The sequence below is a fragment of the Arachis stenosperma genome, chromosome 10, assembly GCF_014773155.1.
Source record: "Arachis stenosperma cultivar V10309 chromosome 10, arast.V10309.gnm1.PFL2, whole genome shotgun sequence".
Lineage (NCBI taxonomy): Eukaryota > Viridiplantae > Streptophyta > Magnoliopsida > Fabales > Fabaceae > Arachis > Arachis stenosperma.
The window spans coordinates 132,744,676-132,766,304 of NC_080386.1; the positions used below are offsets into that span (position 1 = coordinate 132,744,676).

Genomic DNA, 21,629 nt, shown 5'->3' on the forward strand with positions numbered 1-21,629 from the left:
ATGTGTGTGTGTTAAAAATTAAATTAAAATAATTTTAAGAAACGATTACATTGGTTTTATTACTCTCATTTTTTCTACTAAATTTTAGTATCTATATGGGTAAATAATTTGAGTTTTTTCTCATACTAATGCTTCGGATCTTTCTATATGGATACACTACTTTAACCTTTTTCTCATACTAAATTTTGGAGACTTATAATGATTTGATAAAATTATATGTTATAAAACCCAATGATACACACTATTTTATTAAATGTTTTATCTTTAAATTCTTCCTGTTGTAATAATAAATCATGATCTTTCGTTAGATATTAGATATACACAATATTTATTTTTTTGAATATTAGCTCTCTAGTATTTTTCTTCCAACATTCATCTTACATCAAACACAAAATTAAATATCCTAAGACTATTTTAACAAAAAGTAGTTTATGACTATCTCATTTAAAATTTTTATCTAATATAAAAATTTAATACAAAATTTTAAATTGTAAAAGTTCAATTAATAATTCTATAAAATTATAAGATAGTGTTTGTTTGTAGAGATTGTCATTAAAATTAAAAGATAAAAACTTAGTATTATGTTTAATAATAAGAGATTCTAGTACTAAAATTTTAGTCTCGTACTTTCAAAAAGTGAGACGAGAATGACTTGACGTTAAAGAGGCGGAGGTCAAGAAGTCAGAATAAGTGTCACGGCAGGAGAAGAAGCGTGCTCAAAGAACGCTAAAAGAAGACGACAACAGAAGAGGTAAAAGAGGGATGAGGGAATGATTTTTGTTTTTAATTTTTTAATTAATAAAAGTAATTCAATCATTTTATTTGTTTTAATTTTATATTTATTTTAAATTAAATAAAATATTAAGACATAATTAAATTATACACACTTTAAGTCAAATATAAGGTTAAATAATTTTAATATAGATTTTAGATGTGTATTTTACCTGAAAATGGAATTTTTTGGTATATTTACAAGTGAGTGGACGTTGCAGGCAATGCAGGTACAACATGTGGGTAACGTGCTGAGTCAGCACGCAAAGAACATGTTGAACACGTGGCGGAATCACATGCAACACCCAGGTAACGTGTTGTCACATGGCGGACATCCGTTCAACACGTAGGTAATGTATTGTACACGTGGCAGACACTGGTTGGATGGCGTTGCAACATGTAGCCTGCGAGATAACTCTTCTATCTATAAAAACTAAAGCTCGTAACCATTTTGCTTCATTGTGAGAGAAGTGTTTTCCTTCTGGGTCGGTACGATGGAAGGACATTGCAAATATAGTGGTTTACCACAACGGTGAAGTCGTACGAAATACATATGAGGGTGTGAGTTTTGTGTGTGTGAATATATTTTCGTTTGTGGTTCTGTGCACTATAACCTTCGTGGAACTACAGTACAGGGTCTGTCAAAGCATAGGGGCTGATATTGAAAAGAGGGTGACCAACATAATCTACAAGAGTTCGACTGTCATATTTGGCGGTCTTATACAGCTTGAGGTTATGTCAATCGTCGACGAAACACGTATTCAGCGGATGTTTCATATTCACCAGCAAACTCAGGTGCAACACCCGAGGATTGAGTTATACTTTGAGTTTGAATATATTACTACCAATGAGGTTCAACATGACCCAAATGTACAAGATGACAGAGTTGAAGCGTACTTGGGAATGAACGATGATAGTGATGAAGAGGTCGAAGCTACGTACAAAGGTGGTGATGAGGATGAGAACGAGGACAGTGATGGGGGAGGTGAGGCAGTGGCGGAAACTGTAGTGGCTCCAGCCGCAGTTAGACAACCGATGGACATTTCACCTTTTATGCGTAGCTTGGATTTTGACGCCATGCATGCACTGGAGTTTTCCACATATGCAAACATAGGTACGTGAGTGGTAATATGTTTACTTGATTTTGTTTTAGCGCATCGATGAGTGACAAATTTGTTTTCTTATAGATGTTGCTGATTCTGAGGATGGGGAGTTTAGAATCGGAATAGAATATGCTTCAAAAAAACCAGTCATTGCGGCAATTCGGAATTATACTATCTCCAAAGGAGTCGATTATGAGGTTTATGAATCCGAGCCACAGACATTCTATGCAAAGTGCAAGACTTACGAACGTGGGTACAACTGGTTGATCCGAGCCAACTTGATACAGAAAAAAGCCTATTGGGAGATTCGGAGATACAATGGGAGGCACACGTATTTCATGGGAACGATCTCACAGGATCACTCCAAGTTAGTTACCAGAAATCTATAATTACGAAAGTCCAGGCAAGATTCAACTGCACTATTAGTTACCGGAAGGCTTGGCTAGTAAAGCAGAAGTCGATATCCAAGGATTTCGGTGGATGGGAAGAATCTTACCAAGCTTTGCCGTTGTGGTTCTTGGAAATGGTTCAAAAGATGCATGGTTCATAAGTCCAAATAGAAACACGGCCCTTGTATAACGAGAGTCAAGAGATGGATGGTGTTCGAATACTTCATCAGGTATTTTGGAGTTTCAATCCATGCATAAGAACTTTCAAATATTTCAAGCCGCTGGTTCAGGTTGATGGGACCCACCTATATGGAAAATATAAAGGTTGCCTTTTGGTTGCAGTTACACAAGATGAGAATCAAAACATTGTAGCGATTGCTTTTGCCATTGTAGAGGGTGAGACTACTGATGCGTGGCACTTTTTTCTCAGTAATTTACAAACACATGTTGTAAGAAAAGATGGCATGGGGATAATCTCCGATCGTCATGAGTCAATCCGGGCAGCAGTAAATCGTAGCAGAGGTGATTGAAAACTTCCGAGAGCATAGTGGATGTTTTGTACTCGACACGTTGGCTTGTATTTCCATAGGGGGACCGTGCATATCCATGCTGGTGAACCACTCAATCCGCAGAAAGCCATTCGACACACTCAAATGACACCAATGGCCCTACCGTGTCACAGACATCAAGGTGTGCGTGTAGTTCCGCAGGAATAATGATGCCGACATACGGCCTCTAGACAAACTGCAAAATAATTCAAGGAGCATTAGATTATTAATAATACAGTTAATTATAACAAAAAAAACTTCATAACTCATACTCACATCTTCCATAAAGTTGATTGCCTGCCTAATGTTCGCCTGAGTCATAGACATACATTTTCGGGTCCGTGGATGATGACTCCATATGCAACATAAAACATTATTCACATAGTTTGAATTACATCTTGCCAGTAAACCATAAATAACATACAAGTGAAATTTCAATAAAATAATGATAGTTACCTGCATGCCATCGGTATCTCAGCTGGCGCAAGCTGGTGTCGAAAAATGGGCGCCAGCCACGGTATACGCTCCCACGTCCAAGAAAATAACAAATCAAGTGGCTTATCCATCTCCTTATAATCATATCGTGATGCACGACATAATGATCTGTAAAGGTGCGTGAGACAAGCTGACCCCCAATTGTAATTGCCGATCTGATCAAAATTCTGGAGCAGTGATAGATACTTCGCGTTGGTATATGCCATCGACTTATCCACGAAGAGGGTGGTACCCAGCAGACAGAAGATGTGATACCTAACATAGTGCATAACAGACTCCCACATGTCCAAAGGCTGTGTGTCTCTAATATGACGAACCCATGAAAGATTTATGTAGCTCTTGGAGGAACTGCTCACTTGGGGTTCGCAGTCGAATATCGCGAGGCTCTGGGTGACCAAGAAGTTGTGACTGCTATCGGTCCAACTAGTCACAACCTCTCTGTCGATCGGTAGGCGGAATAAGTGTAACACGTCTTCCAGTATCACTGTAACCTCACCCACTGGCATGACAAATGTATGTGTCTCCGGCCGTCACCTTTCCACAAGAGCAGCTAGCATCGCATAATGCCCTTTGATCACTCCAACTCTCGAGAGCGGGTGAAATCTGGTGGTTTGTAAGGCATCGTCAACCGCCGGATGCCACGTCTCTGGATGGTCAAGCTTACGGGGTAGAAGATTCCTATTAGCCTGGTAAAATTCAACCACAGAAAAAATTAATTTAATAAATAGCAAAAAGAATAAATTAATAATTTTTTTTAACAGAAAATAAAAATAAATAATAATTAAACAAAAAATATATGTTTATAATCCTAATACTGATGTGAAAATAAAAAATAAAATAAATAATCACATGAAATTCGAATTTTTATTCATAAATATTTTTATTATTTTTTAATTTAATCATTAAAATTTACATAATATCACAATAACCAGAATATTATTCCAGAAAATTTACAAAAAATACGTGTCCTATTTATTAATTTAAAATTAACAAAAAAGTATCATATTATAATAAAGAATAAAAAGAATAATATTCATTAATTTTAATAATTATTAAAAGTATAAAATATCATATATATATATATATATATATATATATATATATATTCGTTTGATAAGAAATAAAAAGGAATATCGAAAATTCGAGTGGCTGAAGTATATTTTTTATGTATAAATTGTATAAAATTAATTTCGAAAAAAAATTATTATTAATTATATTATTTATGTACATTAATATTTAGGGTAAAATATATTTTTATCCTGAAATTTGATAAAAGTTTTAAAAATATCCCTAATTTTTATTTTGTTTCAATTTTGTCTTAAAAGTTTTCAATTTGCATTAAATATATCCCTACCGGCTAAATTTTTAAAAAAATTAAGACCAATCTAACAATAATGCATAAAAATTATGCTTGATTTACTTATGTTGAGGGTTGTTCTTATGAAATTGTTGTTGAATTTATCTTAAATTTTTTGAAAAATTAGCCGTTACGGGTATATTTGATACAAATAAAATTTTTTTTGTCAAACTTCAGGGACAAAAAATATACTTTACCCTTACTAACAGTACACTTAGAATAATATTATCCAAATAAATCATAACAAACTATTAAACTAATGTTAACTAAGTAAATAGTAATAAATTAATAAAAAATAACAAACTTACATAATTAGGATGTCTCAGATAATTGATAATATAATCTTTAAGAGACGTATAATCACATACCATTATAAATATACTAATCTCACTAACTCTCAACCTTAAAACTAATTCAAAACATTCAAAAACTCCAAACACCACCACTCCTTTGTCATTCTCAATAGAAAAGATTGAAAGCAACCCCAGCCCCACCACCCTTTTATACACCCGCAGCGTTACTAACCCTCAACTCTCCCCATAAATGACTGCTATTTCCAGTGCGGGATCTGTCGCTTGCTAGGAGACACGCGTCAACACGCAGGTTGCATGTTGCGTGCATGGAGGACAAGTGGCAACACGCAGGTTGCGTGCTGCGTGCATGGAGGACACGTGGTGCAGCATTGTTAACATGCAGCATGCATAGAGCACGGATTGAAGACACGTGGCTAGCGAGCTCAACACGCAGCTTGCGTACTGCATGGATTGTTGACACGTGACATTTGCGTCTTTGGGGCCACTGAACAATGCACCTTGACTTGATGAGTTGAGAATGTATGGTATATAGTGATAGCGAAGAAGAAGAAAGATGATATGCAGCTCAACCCCATTACTCCTTCGTTTTTATACACCAAAGATGCCTCTTGAATGAGGACAATAGACAACACGTTACCTGTGTGCTGCGTGAAAGACACATCAACACATTTTCTGTATGTTAAGCAACATGTTACCTGTATGACTGCGTATTGGATAGAATTTCTGATGGCTCTACAATTTTATAAAACACCTATATTTAAGCATAACACTATTTTTAACTCCATATCTAAAAGAATTTCTGCAAATATAACACAAATATTTAAATTTAATATGTGTGTCATAGTCTTTATCTTATATCTCCCTTTCAAAGGCAATCTAATCATTTTAGAATAAATTTAAAACTTTTTTTGGGGGAAATATTTATATTTTATTTTAAATAAAATAGAGCAAGCCGGATCCAAACGGGTCAATTTTCGGTTTGGCGACCCGAAAACGAGAATCCCTCAATCCTCATTCCTGAGTCACAGACTCAACTCAACTCAACAAGCTCACGCCTCACGCAGCTGAGATTCGAATTTCGATCGTTCTTCTTTCTGCTCCGTTCTCAATTTTCCCTCATTCTTTTCTCTCTAACCAAACACTCTCAATACCCTGCTTCAGGTAAAACTAAAGCTTCATCTTCTATTTTGATTTTTTTTTTTCGCTTCGTTGAAGGGGGAACAATAAAAAAAAGTAACTGAAACCCAAAATTCAAAGACCCTTTCTCACCCAAACCCCCAAAGGTATGCGCTTTCGTGATTCCTTCTTCAATTTATTTCTATTCCGATTTCGCCCTTCTATATTTTTATCTGCTTATATAACCCTCACTGTGATTCGACGATTGGGGAAGTAACCTTCGCTTGCTACTGTTTCTTCTGCTTTGCTGTTAATTTAATGCACTGCGAGGTTTTTAGTTTTTAGTTTTTAGGTTACACTTACACTTGTTTTATTGTTTCATAAAGTGAAGTATGTTTACATGTGCATGTGTATTTTTCAGGTTAAATTTGGCATCAAAATGCCAGATGTTCAGGCCCTTGTCAATGATTTTGTCAATCAACTTAAAAAACGGTATATTTTTTTCTTTTTTGTACCTTTTATTAGTCATAAGGTTGTTTGAGTTCAATGGTTGATGAAAGTAGGAACCATCTTCTGATTTGTGAATTTAAGAACTAATTTAGTGGCTTTCTTTTGTGTGTGTGCGGTGTTAGTAAAATTGAAGGGTCTCAGGCCACAGCAAAGCAGACAGCGGAGGTGCTTCGGTCTGTGATTTCGCAGCAGCGCGTGCCACACACGAACCAGGCTGCAGCTTTGATTAATGCAGTAAGGGCAGTTGGGGAGCAGCTTATTGCTGCAAATCCTGTTGGTATGTAGAAATTTAGCCCCTTCTTTTAGAATTTTAGTATAGAAATGATAGGTTTTTTTATTATACAGCCAACCTCATCTAGTGAGATAAGACTTAGTTGTTTGTTATGTACCTTGGGGGATTTAAGGGTGTGTTTGAGAAAGTTGAAAAGTTAAACTTATTTCAATAATCACTTTTTATATAATTGGTCGTGTGAGACAGAATTTATATTTGGATAACTTTGCTAAGAAGTAACCCTAAAATTACTATATAGTAAATGGAGTGACTGTTTGGTATGATCATAAGCTTCAAAAGGTTGATATAACTATAGGCTAGTTTTCAGCTTTATGATAAGCTTTCAATTATAATCGGGAAAAAAATGATATCCAAGCATGCTTCTCTAAAGTGAGCATGCATGTATAAGGAGTTAACTGCCCTTGGATCAACAACTTCCATTGTGCAGTGAGCTCTACTTAATGATCCAAGGGTAGCTAACATTTTACTTTCCTATTTTAGAAGAATCAAATTTATGTCTAGAGATCTATTTGCCTAGCTCCACCTTCTGTGAAAAGATATTTTACAGTCACATGCATTAGTGGTTAATTTGGAATTATGGAGGTCAATTTCATTTGCATATCATAACATGTCATGCATGTGATTGCAGAGCTAGCAGTGGGAAATATTGTGAGGCGTATTTTACACATTATAAGGGAGGAGGATCTTTCCCTTGCAACAGCTGCTATGGCTGGTTTGGGGCTGTCAGTTGCTAGTGATGATGAAGATGACATGGAGCGAAGTGACCAGCCCATTTTATCTGCTGCTGCTGTTGCAGCTGCTGCAAGAAGCACCTTGCGTCCACCATCCTTGCAAACTCTTCTAGAGGATATGCCTGATTCAGCTGCTGTTCCCCACACGTCTTCCTCAGGGGGTGATTCTGAAGGGAAAAGCAGATGTGAGGATGCATGTTATTACTGGATTTCTTCTCTGTGTGTTCACTTTGTTTGCTCTACTTATCCCATGTTACTGTGGGTGTATTTGATGATAAAATCATTGTTATTTTATTGGTGTATTGCATGTGTTTTTTGAGTTTTGCTTTGTTTTTCTCTATTTCAGCGGTTGACAAAGGTTCAAGAGGTCGGAAGTTGAAGCATGATGTCATTGAAGCAGTTAATGAACTTATTCAGGACATATCCACTTGCTATGAACAAATAGCTGAGCAAGCAATAGAGCACATTCATCAAAAGTTTGTTTCTTCATAAACTATCTTATGATATACTCTTACGCTCTTGTTATTTAAGGTGTTTGTTGCCTTGTTTAATGACATGTTATGCTTGCTCCCCAAAGCTCAGATTGATCTGTGAAAATCTTGTGTGTAAAACTTTACATATTTGTGCTTTCAACTAACTCATTTGAGTGTCTACAACCTACTAGAATCATGCATTTTTATTTTTGGATCAATTCTAGGACTTCCTGCATTTTCGCAAATAGGCTTTGATAAATGGGTCCAACATTGTCTACACTATTTTTTATAGTATGGCCCCCCCCCCCCCCCTTTAGCTTTCTACGGTAACTGTTTATCTTTATGTTGAAGCATGATGGCATTACTAATTACTGGAATAGCTATAATTCTTTGTCTGACATAATTGGTCAGAGCTAATCAGTATATAATATTCACTTCCCTAATGTTTATATTTGATGCATGTTATGTAATTATCATGACAAATGGTTTTATGTTTGTTGAAGTAACTCTGATCTGGTTCATTGCGTTGTTCTTATTGGGAAAATGGGTTATTGCTTCCATCCATGTTACTCAGATTAAAGGCCTGATAATATTTTTTACTAGCATTAGGGTCCATATGCTCTCTGCATATTTACAGTTGATTTTTCAGCTTGTGCCTTGTTATTGGTGTCTGTTTCTTTTTATTTCTTTCTATTTACATAGAAGAAAATTATATTTTATTTAACCATTTACACTACTCTTTGCGTGATTTCCAGTGAGGTAATATTGACCCTGGGCAGTTCAAAAACTGTGTTGGAATTTCTTTGTGCTGCAAAGGAAAAAAAGAGATCATTTAAGGTCTTTGTTGCCGAGGGTGCACCAAGGTTGGTATTAGAGGGCTAGAGGCTACATACCATTTGCAAGGGTTGATGCTGGTTTTTCAGCATTTGATTTGATTATATTCTGCATTGATCGTTTTCTGTTTATGATACATTCAATTAGATATCAAGGACACCTCCTTGCAAAAGATTTGGCTGCTAGAGGCTTACAAACCACAGTAATTACTGATTCAGCAGTTTTTGCCATGATTTCCCGAGTTAACATGGTATGCACTGATCCTGGCAATATATTTTTAAGAAATGAGACTCTTATGCTGAAGTCAAATTGGTTTCGTCATATATAGGTTATAGTTGGAGCTCATGCTGTCATGGCTAATGGTGGAGTGATCGCCCCGGTTGGTTTGAATATGGTTGCACTTGCAGCTCAAAGGCATGCTGTTCCATTTGTCGTACTTGCTGGGAGTCACAAGGTTTATTGTTAAACATTTTCTCATCTTTTTCTTCTCAGGTTATAATGTTAAACATGTTCCTTATCTGCCTCATTTGTAACATCCTAGGAGACAAGAGTTATGGCATTTGATGTCTGCATGTAATCTATTTCATTGTTATGCTAAATCATAAAATGAGAACTATATATATATATATATATAATGGTAAAAAATATGAATGTCTGGGACACAAGTTGAATCTCTTCTTCTTGTTGCATGTATATTCCTAATTAACATGGGTTGAAATATCAGAATCACAAGTTTAAGCTGAAAACCACGTCCTGCTCAATAGTTGGACTAAAGTTGTATGGTTCCTTAATTTCAATTTTAGCCATATGTTAAGGTATTGTGTGTATGTTGATCAATTGAGTTTGAAGATGTGTAAATTGGATTACCAGAATCAAAATAAACAATATGAATTTGTTGCTTCTAATTTAATTTAGTGAATTTTCAAAATCAATCACCAAACAATATTGGATAGATCCAAACCAAATTATAGAGATTGGAAATTTGGAGTTTAACAATATTCTGTACAATAAGAATGAAACAGCTGGATCTTAGTTATTGATTCACTTGAGTGCTAACCATTTATTGCTAGTATGACAACTTTAGTGCCGTATCCTTGCGTAGGAATTAAATTGGGTTGCTTCATAGTTTTAGTTACTGACCGTCTTGCTATTGTTGAAAGTTGCTTTATCTTGTTAACAGCTGTGCCCTTTGTATCCGCACAATCCTGAAGTCCTACTGAATGAGCTGAGATCCCCATCTGAGCTACTTGACTTTGGGGAATTCTCAGATTGCATGGATTCTGCTAGCGGCGCTGGCTCTCTTCACATTGTTAATCCAACGTTTGATTATGTGCCACCTAAACTCGTTAGTTTGTTTATTACTGACACGTAAGTTGAACTGAAGTAGATGAAATTCTCAAATAGCTTATCGTTATCTCCTGAAAATTAATGTGCTAATTGGTATCTCTTTCCGTATTTGATAATCTGCAAATTACTTCTCAGTGGAGGGCATAACCCGTCCTATATGTACCGACTCATAGCGGATTACTACTCGGCTGATGATCTGGTGGTGAAAGGAAGGCCTACTACAGGGAGTTGAGCAATTGAGTTTCGGCTACCCTAATTTTTGTTCTATAATGGTAAGCCATATGAAATTAATATTATATACTTCTGTTTGTCATTGTCTCTATATTGTATTGGTTAGTCACATTTTCTTAAACAGAAAGAACATGTAAAGAGGTTGAGTATTTTTTGCATATTCAAAGATCAATGAAGCTTGATCCCTAAAGGGATGCTACATGCTACTATAGTTATGTCTGAATCTGAGTTTCTTTCCCATAATTCTTTCCCTCAGCTTGGTGTCTTCATCAACATGTTTCTGTTTTAAGAGGTCTCTTATAGGATGATGAATAGTTATACTATTGATAGAATTCATATGGCCAAGTCTGTTTTTTTAAACCATAAATTCTGACTTTTCTAAAGTAAATTGACTTTTAATAATCAATCTGTAAGTTACGACATATTATGCCGATTAATTCATGTAGTTTTACCCCTTTTGGCGAAAAGGGGCTTTGTTGTTGCATTTCTCTATTCTATCAACCCTGTGGAGCAATAACATTGCTCTGGTGAATTTTCAGGTTTCTGATGTTCTCTGATGAAGCATAGGCTAGAGCTACATGTTCACGATCATTTTGCGCGCAAGAAAGTGGGCCACATGTAACACTGGGGAACTGGGGGTTGACAAATTATATAGAGAAAAAGGGATATGGGAAAATTATCAGGTGAAACAAGATTGCATTTTTGTGGTTGCTGACCACGATGGGGTACACATTTTGTGCATATAACCCTTTTAGTCTTTGTTTAAGATCCAGCCTTTCTGATTTTTGGTCCATTCATGTGAGCATTCGAGTCCCCAACTTTCTGTTTTGATGTATATTTTTTTGTTACTCCCAGGAAAAAAAGGTATCAGAGATCTTTATTCTTTACACACAAATTTCTAGTTTAGTTTGTTTATTTGATTTATTCCAACATGTAGTTGCCATAGAAACCTTTTTATTCCTGGTATGTTATTTGGAGGCACAAGAATCATGAATTTTGCAGGTGAATCATGAATGGCTTGTTTTGAGATGGCATTTAAATTCTTGATACTGATGAGAATGTTTTCTTTGGTTTGAAATATTTGTTTGTGATTAGTTCTAATAATCAGCTTTCAGAGACAACAATGATTCAATAGAGTGAATAAATTTGGTTATGGTGTTTACTATTTGGGACTAAATTGGAACACTGAAAATTTGGTTGGAGGACCAAGTTTCAACTTTCATATAAAATTGATAAAAGATGTTCTATTCTATGTACTCCTAATTTGAGACTATTTAATATTTATATTCAAATACAGAGTATTTCATATTTTTTTACATTTTTTAATGGAATTGGTACAACAACTATTTGTTCCAAATTTTCAATTTTCGATTTCTAACTTTTTTATTTCTTTTTCCTTTCTATTTCCCCCTCACTGCCGAGTGCATTTATATAGGATATACTTTTTAATAATGTGAGATAAAAATAATTTATTATAAGATTATTTACACTAAATTTTACTAAAATTTAGGGGTGTTTATGGGTCTGGTGAAACCGAGTTTGATGTGATCCATACCTGACCTGAAATATACACCAGGCCTGTTTATTAGATTCGAACTCGGCCTTAGACCTGATGAAACCAATATACTTTCGGGCCACGATTATACCGAGTAAAAACCGGGTGAAAGTCGGACCGTTAACATTACATTACCTTGATACTTTCTTATAAGCTAGCATGTGAAAATATCTAAATTTTCAAGACTCCAACCATTATTTGACATGATAAAATTCATTTAGAAAAATATAACAAGAACCAACTCTTCTCTAAAATTAAAGCATATCCATAATCAATATTAATATTGTCTAATAACACCAAATATTTAAATCAATACAAATAACACAATATTATGCATTTATCTAAAATCTTATGCATTTTAAACATAAAACATTAATTTATAGTCTTATAATAATTAATAAAACAAAATATTAAGGTTTACAATACTTAAATTCCACATAAGAATAGTTATCATCTATCACTAATAACACAAAATATTAATTGTGTATGATGACCAGGCCACCGGGCCGAGTTCGGGCGACCCGAACCATGTCCCAGACCCGACCCGAAATAATGACTGGGTCTATTTTTGAGACCCTTACCCAACCCTAGACCCGATGAAATCACACCAAATTAGCCTCTAAAGTGTTCGGAGCCGAGTCGGGCGGGCCATGCACACCCTTGTCTAAAATAGCTTATTTAATTCTTATTTATGTATATTTTAGACAAATAGAATATATTGATTTTTTAAAACATATCAAATAGTTTTTTTATTGACATATAAGAATTAACATTTAATCAAATAGTATATATATATTATATCACTCAATGGTGTAATAATTAGTTAAAGGTATGAGTGTTATTTAATCGTATATAATTAATTGTTGTAGTTTATATATACACTAACACTACAATATGCTTTTTTATTAATCTGGACTACTATAATATATGCCTAAAAAAATTTAAATATCTTCCTTACTTTGCTTGAAGCATCCATACATATATTTTCTCATTTATAAAACTAAAACAATTTTAAAAGAATACAAATATATCTTCCTCTTCTTTTTTCTTTTTATCGCTATTAATTTATTAATTTATATTAATCTGAAATTAAAAAGAAAATAAGGACAATTTACACAATTATAAATCACAATTCAATATTATACAAATACAATAAATAAAAAAAAGTTATATTGATTCTCTTTGTTTTTTATATAAACTTACACTTTTTAAAGTCTTCCACAAATATACATAAACTACTGGTCTACTAGATAGCATTTGGTGGAAAGACGGAGACGAAAAGACTGAGACTAAGAGACAAAGACTAACAGAGATTGAAATAAATCTTAGTATTCTATTTGGTGCAAAATAGGAGACAGAAATTGAAATAAGAATAAAATTCTAATTTAATTTGTACAAAAGGTAAAATTGGAATTAATTAATTGAAATTAAGGTATTTTAGGTATAAAATGTTACTAAAGTTTCAGTTTCCATCTCTAAAAATTTTAATTTAATGTGTCCTCACTTTTTAGATGTACTGAAATACTGAAATTTTGGAGATAGAAACAAAAATTTTAGCATCAATCTCTGAATTAACAAACATAATATTGAGTCTCAGTTTCTCCATTTTTATCTCAATATCTCAAAATAAACGCTACCCTACATAGTACATCGCAGTTTATGTGAAAGATACATAAAACTCTATGAGGTAAAGCAATTTATATAAAAAATAAAATAAATCTGAATATAATTTTTTTATTTATTATATTTGTGTAATATTAAAATGTGATTTATTTAAATGTGTAAATTATCCAGAAAATAACTTTAAAATTAAAAGTAGGTAGCATGACAGTATGACACCTCCTGATATCCGTGCCTGTTTAAAAAGAAATCTGAAACGGGTTGGAACAGGGAAAACGGGTTATTGTCCGGGTCAACCCGATTCGTGGAGGTATAAAACTCTGAGTTCTAGGGTTTTAGCGGTGTGTGGCTTTCGTGTTGTGTTGGATCTAATCACATAAACCCACTCAATTCATTTCATTTGATTTGACATAGCCATGACTGCTCAGACCCAAGAAGAGCTTCTTGCCGAGCATCTCGAACAGCAGAAGCTCCATGTAATTAATTCACTTTCTCTTCAAAACAATCTTCTAATCCATTTTTGTTATATATATATTTTTTGGATCTTATTATATTTAACTTCTAGGTTTATTATAATTGTATTTGAGTATGCTTTTGGCTTCGGTTTGATTGTGTGCAAACTTTGTTGATTGTGTTTGATTAGGAGAGGTTTAGGTTTTATTGTAATTGTATCTGGTTGCTGAGTTGTGCCCTAAGGTTTAGCGGAAGATTCTTGGTTCCAAGTTGAGCAATTCTAATGGACGAAATTGAAAGGTTTTTTTGGTATTAACAATATTCCTCAAGTTTGCAAGAGAAGGGATAATGTAATTTTGACATCAAACATTGGCATATAAAATGTACTTAATAAATTATTAGTGAACACTAATATTTAGGAAATAATTTAATCGCTGGTCTAGTGGAACTATTGGAAAAAGGGAAAAAAATTACAAGTACACTTAGAAGATGATTGTTACAATTTGCAGGTAAAAGTAAGTACTTTGTAATTTCTATTGATTGTTGTGCTTTAGTAGAAATGTAGCAGCTTAAGTGCCTTTTCACTCCATATTTGATTTCCTTCTATTTGCCCAATTTTAACTTTTAATATCTTTTGTAGCATGATGAGCCTGTAGTTGAGGATGAGGATGATGATGAAGAGGATGACGATGATGATGAGGATGATGACAAAGATGATGATGGTGAAGGTAAGTTATCAACTTATAAGTTATAACCCATTTCCATTCTTGCATTTCTTCAATTATTTGGTTGGAATTAGTATAAATAAAAAAATGTATGTGTTCAATGGATTATTTTGGCTAGCCTTGATTGTAGAAATGGCCTTTATTATTATTAGTTTGAAATTGGGAAAAAAATTGTTTCGCACTGTGCTGTGTCTGCTGTTAGGGGGCTTCTTTTACAAGGTGATAAACATGGTCCACAAAGTTGTTGAGTTTTCCTTAAAAAATCTCACTATCCGGAATTTGATTTTATTTTTGTTTAACAAAATGCTTTCTATATCTGATTCTTAACCTTTGTTTGATTGTTAAGTTTTTAAAAATCACTATGTTGCGTTTACTAAATTGATGGTTGTAATAAATTACTTGGGAATCATAAAATGGTTGGATGAAATTCATAGACTTGTTTACTTTGTATTTGAATTCTGAAAATGCATTTAGATATTTATACCACTCTTATATATAACTGAAATACTGCCTGCTATAAATTATGGTTGCAATTCACTAAAAAAGGGACTGTTTCTATTGCAGGACATGAAGGTGAGGCTGGTAGGTCCAAGCAGACGAGGAGTGAGAAGAAGAGTCGCAAGGCAATGCTCAAACTTGGAATGAAACCTGTGTCAGGTGTCAGCCGCGTCACAGTAAAAAAGAGCAAAAATGTTAGTTCTTGATATATTATTTTAATTTTGATCAATTTTCCATTTGTTAAATCTCCTCTATACTGCCCGATTGACCATTTTTTACTTCTGTCAGATCCTATTCGTTATCTCAAAACCAGATGTATTTAAAAGCCCAACATCCGACACATACATCATATTCGGGGAAGCTAAGATCGAAGACTTGAGTTCACAGCTACAAACTCAGGCAGCAGAACAGTTCAAGGCTCCCAATTTGGCTAATGCAGGACCGAAACCCGAATCTTCCAGCATTGCCCAAGATGATGAGGATGTGGATGAGACTGGTGTAGATCCCAAGGACATCGAGTTAGTGATGACTCAAGCTGGTGTTTCAAGACCAAAAGCAGTTAAAGCTCTTAAAGCTGCCAATGGTGATATTGTTGCGGCCATTATGGAGCTCACTACTTGATGGGCATATTCGGGAGAATATTAGTATTTTGGACTCGAGCTATCTTGCTGTGTTGATGGAAATTTTTGCTCTCCTTGGTTTTTTAAAATAGTGGTTTGTACCAATACTGTTTTCTTAAGATTTTCTGTGTATTGTCTGGTATGGAAGAGAATGAAGGCACATTTGCAGCATTGGTATGTTTGATGCCAAGAATTTCAATCATGATTAGCAATTATCTTTTTGTTGGTTTGCAGCTCGTATGATCTTTCATGAATCATGATTGTCATGAACACTCAATACAAAACCCATTTTAAAAATGGGAAAAGCTTCTTAAATATAATAAAAGATTAAAGTGGTTGGAATATGATGTAAAACAAGCTAATCAACTATCTTCGATTGCTTGTTTTCATGCACGTATGAATCCATCATTCACATTTTGAATAAACAATCCAATTGGTAGTTGACTATATGCAATTTGGATGAGTTTGTAACGTGGCATTTATCTTTGGGAATTACACAATTTTGAACATAAGTAGAATTTGCAACATAAGCCACGATTTTCAATATATACCCCCCAGAAGTTTGAGAATACTAAAGAATCCTAAGCAATTTAGTACTCCGTCAAATTATATATTAAATAAAGAAGAGATGCTATATGATTTCAAGTTTAAATGACTAAAATTTAGGAAATTCATTACAAACATCATACTACACTGAATAATGTTACATGTCTTGCATATTTAAATAGTACACAATAAGTAGAGAGTCACATGTAAAAGAATCCTGCATGCCATTATCTTATCAAAAACAAAATTACAAATAACTCTAAGAAAGCAAATCAACAAATGACATCACAAAGGGTTGCTGGCATGACCAATTTGATCACATCTGCTCCACATCAAACCAGAAAAGAAGTGAAGTTCTGGCATATATCACTCTTACTCGTTGCAAGGACAGATCGCCACTTGTCAATACGGCTTTGGCACCCCCTTCAATGCGAGTTTGAGAAACAAATACACCGTCACCATTACTCTTTTCCTGTAAGGGAAGAACCTCGGTGCTATTGGCTGTACTCACAATGGGACAGGAGAGATAGTCCAGAGGATTGGTTTCACATTGAAGTATGCATCCATCTATGGTTAGCCTTCCCTTTCTGTGTAGCAAGCAACAGCCAAGCTCTGCCTTCACAGTTAAGTTTGCCAATTTACAGGTGGAAAGGAACTCCAACGCACTGCTCAGATGAAAAAAGGAAACGTGCATGCCAAATGTCGCTGAAGATGGAATATATGGTGGTACTTCAATGCTCAAGGAGCCATTTCCAAGATGCCGGATATCAAAACAGCAGGCGATATAACAGAGCGTCTAACGATAGACAAAAATCATAACTGAACCCTTGAAATCCAGCAAGATGGAAGTGACTCCTAGATACCACTTCTAAAGTTCACTACATGAGATAAAAATATGTATGTGAAGAAATTGCAAACCTGTCTGCGCCTCGAGAACATGTGAGTGTCGTGTCATCTGGAAGCTCACCTGCACCAACCTGAACAAAGGTCGTTGATTTTGGATGGCAAAGTATTGAGATATTTTCTATCATTAACACTTACTGCTTCCCGAAGAATTAGATTCACACAGGCACAAACTCCAGTTAGCAAGTCTTGCCCATTATTCAGACGAGGCAACTCCTAATCTAGTGTTAACTTATGAAGTTATGAACCTAAATGTTTCCAGTGATACTAGTAAAAACTAAACAAGCTGAAACTTTTTATTTAGATGATAGAAATTCATTGATTAATGGCTGAAATACAAAGAGGAGCTCACTTAATTACACCTGGAAAAGAGTACAGAACTGGAAGGGCTGCCAAATGTGTAATGCGCAATTTCAAGGAAAGTCAAGGTTGGATGGTTTACCCTCTAAGAGGTACTGTTTAACCATATGCAATCATTTCAATGATATTCCCGTGCAGGTGTCTGTTACAGAAGATTATGCATATGGTTGAGCAAATTAGGTCATTAGGACAAGTCCTTTAAGCTGAACCAGTGTACCCAAAATGAGGACATTAGTGGCAGTGATAGTCATAAAGATAAGGGATACTTATGCTAGCTGATTCTAATGGTGGGAATCCTGCACTAAGAACAACACTTGGTTGATTATCACAAATGCGTACTTAAGATTCTAAACCCTCTATGATCTCAAATACCTATGACATTTTTCTAGGACTATATTGGCTCTATTTGAAATACATGGAGGATTTTTGAGGATTACAGAACGGAGGTGCCTGCAGGGCATATTCTTGAATGGGCCAAGATAAGGACTGAATTCAGATGACAGACTGCTAGTTCCTTTGCAGAATCAACGATATTTCCCAATTAAAAGATGAGAACAATGGATAGATTTATGGAAATAATAAAATGAAGGTGATGAAACCGGAAAACAGGTGAAGGCCTTACATGCACTCTTAGTCTTTAGAAAATAAATAAATGAATAAAGACTCCATTGGTTCTTTTCTTTTCACTTAAGAATATCATATTGTTAATTTCAGCAGGGGATTAACCAAGTGATACTTCATTTCCTCCTTATCATATAAGAGAATTGGACAACTCACCAAGCAAATTGGTTTCTTTATTTGAATGTTAGAGACGCAGTGAACTCCACCAGCTGCTATTAAAATGGTGTCACCTGGTCTGTAAGAAGAAAAAAACAGTGAGCATTAATACACATCCTGAGGGGAAATCTAGAGTGATGCACACATATCATTAATTTTACATACCTTGAAGCAGCGACAGCAGTTTCAATGCTGGGGAAAACACCAGGTTCGGATAAGTCTTTGACCGATCGATCTACTCTGAGCCACAGGCGAGGGTGACATGCCAAGTAATTCCATCTGTGGCAAACGAGGGCGGTATTAAAGCGATCTGCAAACTCAATAGAAGCTTTGTGACAAAACATGCTCCAAATTATGTTAATTGTTTCCATTTTAGAGAGGATTGAAGTGTTAGTACAAGGATAGGTGTAACAATCATGACCACAAGGGTGCTGATTATTTGTTTAGTTGTTAAATTTCTTCAAAGGTTTTAATCAAACTTGACACCCCCATATATTATATGAATAATGCTACACATCCAAGTTTTTTTGTTAATCAAGTCCAACCAAGTTGTTCTAATATAACAAAAATCAATTATCACTAACATTATTCTAAGTCTTATTGTTTAACTTGGTTGGACTTGGTTCATAAAAAGATTTAAATGTTTAGCATTCCTCTTTATATATAATCTTCAAGCTACAAATTTTTACATCATATCTACCTCTCCAGAGTACGTAACTAACTAAACAAAATATACATAAAACCTTGATTTAAGCCTCAATTTCGAAGCCGTTTCACGCAATTTGTAACAAATAACAGTTCACGCAATTTCAAAACCTAGTTCAAGTTTGCGAATTCCGAATTGCATACCAAATGGGAAGTGAAGCATCATAAATCCCCAGATCAAAGACACCAAAAAGCAAAATTGGAGCAATTAAAACCTGAGTGTTTTTGAATTGAGGGTAAAGATTAGGACTTTAAGGGGCATACCAGGAATTGGGGGAAGGAAGCTGAATATGTGCATAAGACAACCATCATCGAGATTATTGATGGGAGAGCACGAAGAAGAAGAAGAAGAGGAGGCTCTTTTTCTGGAACACCTCTTCCAGTTGCCCTCTTCCATGAGAGAGGTGTCGCTGTGATTCTGAACCATGTGTGGGTCTAACTCCATGCCCTCACCACCACCGCCACCGCCACCACCACCACCTGCTTCCTACCCTCTTTTTAAGGCCTTGTATGTTTGTTTGGTTGTTTTATTTCCTTCGGTTACAAAAAAAAGAGTAAAAATTACAATAAAAATAAGGATGAAAAAAAAAATCGATAGATGAGTTCGTGGGATTTTTTATTTTAATAAATAAAAAATAAAAATAAATAAATTATAATAATTATTAAAATAAATAATTTAAAAAATATTTATCGAAATAAATATCTCTTTTTTATCCGTTTATACTATGAATGAGATAATTCTGTATGTATCTCGGTATAAACGAGATAAGATAGATAAACACATACATATATATTTTGTTTATATTGTAAACGAGATAGATATACACGTCCATCTGTCTTATTTCATTTACACTGTAAATAAAATATATGTACAATTATCTTATTTACACTGTAAACAACATAAAAAAATATTTATTTCGATAAATATTTTTTAATTTATTTATTTCGATAATTATTATATTTATTTAATTTATAAAAATAAAAAATTATCTTGGACTTAATTGTTATAATTCTAAATTGTATCGAAGATTCTACCAAAAATAAAATTAGAGTGAGAAAGAAGGATATATTGATAAAAGAAAACCATATAAAATATTATATGTACGATAAAATTCAATTACTATACTATATATTTATATATAGCATACATGTTACATTTAACTTCATTTTAATATATATTTTATAAAAATCTTTAATTTAATTATTAATTATTGATATATACATAACATAATTAAAAAATATATGTACATAAAAAATTAATAATCAAATTAGTTATTATATACTTATAAAAAAAAGATTTTTTAAAACTAAAAAATTAATAAAATAAATAAATCAAAGAAATTTTTATTTTTAATTATAAAAATTATAATATTAATATTTAGTCAAAATAATCACTAAAATTAATTATTGATATAAAATATATATTAAAATATAAATTAATGTATAAATACTACTAATGCATGATATAGCCAACGAATTATACCTTAAATGACATAATATTTCCATATCCATCTAATAAATTATGAGTTCGAGTCTCACAAATATTTTTTGTCAGTGATTTACAAAACTTCACAAGAGACTAAATCAAAGAATTTTTTTATTTTTAATTATAAAAATTATAATATTAATATTTAGTCAAAATAGTCACTAAAATTAATTATTGATATAAAATATATATTAAAATATAAATTAATGTATAAGTACTACTAATGCATGATATAGCCAATGAATTATACCTTAAATGATATAATCTTTCTATATTCATCTAATAAATTACGAATTCGAGTCTCACAAATATTTTTTGTCAGTGATTTACAAAACTTCACAAGTGACTCTTGATTCAAGACCATATTTATCATCATACTCGTGTGGACTAGATAATTGACGCAATTAAACATAGTTCTCTTCAAACGCAAGCCATAAATATATAAATAAAGTGATAGTTCTTTCAGTAGATTAGGAGTGTCCATGGATCAGATCCGATCCGCATATCCACGATGTTTATCCGAATCCGATCCGAAAATTGCGGATATAGATCCGATCCGCAAGGCTTTCGGATCGGATCCACACACTAATCAGATCGGATTGTGGATTTTGTGTTGGTATCCGCATATCCGATCCGCATATCCGCGTATCCGCAAAATTAAAGAAATAAATAAGTAAATATTCTTTTTATGTTTTATTTCAATTAATAATTATCATATATGTTTTATTATTTTAATTTATCATTTAAAAAAAGTATGTTAAATATTATTTTAAAAGTAAACATATTTAAAAGAATAGAAAAAATGAATTTTATTGATATTTTTTTAATAAAAATATGCTTTTAAAAATATTTTTATGTTTTGCGGATATA

The 21,629-nt window shown here is 33.6% G+C and overlaps 3 protein-coding genes across 4 annotated transcripts; 2 read left to right on the forward strand and 1 right to left on the reverse strand.

Moving 5' to 3' along the window:
• The first annotated feature begins 5,960 nt into the window (after positions 1-5,960).
• On the forward strand, positions 5,961-11,658 carry LOC130954242 (uncharacterized). Of its 2 annotated transcripts, none has more exons than XM_057880974.1 (11): positions 5,961-6,138; positions 6,515-6,585; positions 6,726-6,880; positions 7,524-7,811; positions 7,973-8,102; positions 8,855-8,962; positions 9,081-9,183; positions 9,262-9,387; positions 10,114-10,301; positions 10,416-10,552; positions 11,051-11,658. In XM_057880974.1, the coding sequence occupies exons 2-10, from the start codon at positions 6,533-6,535 to the stop codon at positions 10,510-10,512; spliced, it is 1,248 nt and encodes a 415-aa protein (XP_057736957.1). In that variant the 5' UTR covers positions 5,961-6,138; positions 6,515-6,532; the 3' UTR covers positions 10,513-10,552; positions 11,051-11,658. The 2 variants fall into 2 exon arrangements, with proteins under 2 accessions (XP_057736957.1, XP_057736956.1); XM_057880973.1 differs by having other exon boundaries at positions 5,972-6,260.
• A 2,284-nt stretch (positions 11,659-13,942) lies between these two features.
• LOC130954202 (nascent polypeptide-associated complex subunit alpha-like protein 1) lies at positions 13,943-16,218 on the forward strand. Its single transcript, XM_057880932.1, has 4 exons — positions 13,943-14,162; positions 14,780-14,867; positions 15,429-15,556; positions 15,651-16,218. Exons 1-4 carry the CDS (start codon positions 14,103-14,105, stop codon positions 15,981-15,983), a joined length of 609 nt encoding a protein of 202 aa, XP_057736915.1. The 5' UTR covers positions 13,943-14,102; the 3' UTR covers positions 15,984-16,218.
• Positions 16,219-16,668: 450 nt separating this feature from the next.
• LOC130954258 (F-box protein SKIP5) lies at positions 16,669-19,799 on the reverse strand. Its single transcript, XM_057880995.1, has 5 exons — positions 19,538-19,799; positions 18,734-18,878; positions 18,569-18,647; positions 17,447-17,505; positions 16,669-17,193 (listed from the first exon to the last, which is right to left on the reverse strand). Exons 1-5 carry the CDS (start codon positions 19,716-19,718, stop codon positions 16,845-16,847), a joined length of 813 nt encoding a protein of 270 aa, XP_057736978.1. The 5' UTR covers positions 19,719-19,799; the 3' UTR covers positions 16,669-16,844.
• Positions 19,800-21,629: the final 1,830 nt, after the last annotated feature.

What these genes read in the sequence shown, in the direction of transcription:
- LOC130954242 (XM_057880974.1), top strand. Translation starts at nt 6,533, where the DNA reads ATGCCAGATGTTCAGGCCCTTGTCAATGATTTTGTCAATCAACTTAAA. An exon ending in TATTGCTGCAAATCCTGTTG is followed by an intron (nt 6,881 to 7,523) that starts GTATGTAGAAAT and finishes ATGTGATTGCAG; the next exon opens with AGCTAGCAGTGGGAAATATT. An exon ending in AGTTTGTTTATTACTGACAC is followed by an intron (nt 10,302 to 10,415) that starts GTAAGTTGAACT and finishes ATTACTTCTCAG; the next exon opens with TGGAGGGCATAACCCGTCCT.
- LOC130954202 (XM_057880932.1), top strand. Translation starts at nt 14,103, where the DNA reads ATGACTGCTCAGACCCAAGAAGAGCTTCTTGCCGAGCATCTCGAACAG. An exon ending in TCGAACAGCAGAAGCTCCAT is followed by an intron (nt 14,163 to 14,779) that starts GTAATTAATTCA and finishes TATCTTTTGTAG; the next exon opens with CATGATGAGCCTGTAGTTGA. An exon ending in CAAAGATGATGATGGTGAAG is followed by an intron (nt 14,868 to 15,428) that starts GTAAGTTATCAA and finishes TTTCTATTGCAG; the next exon opens with GACATGAAGGTGAGGCTGGT.
- LOC130954258 (XM_057880995.1), bottom strand. Translation starts at nt 19,718, where the DNA reads ATGGAGTTAGACCCACACATGGTTCAGAATCACAGCGACACCTCTCTC. An exon ending in ACTGCTGTCGCTGCTTCAAG is followed by an intron (nt 18,648 to 18,733) that starts GTATGTAAAATT and finishes TTCTTCTTACAG; the next exon opens with ACCAGGTGACACCATTTTAA. An exon ending in TGTTCTCGAGGCGCAGACAG is followed by an intron (nt 17,194 to 17,446) that starts GTTTGCAATTTC and finishes TCATCTGAGCAG; the next exon opens with TGCGTTGGAGTTCCTTTCCA.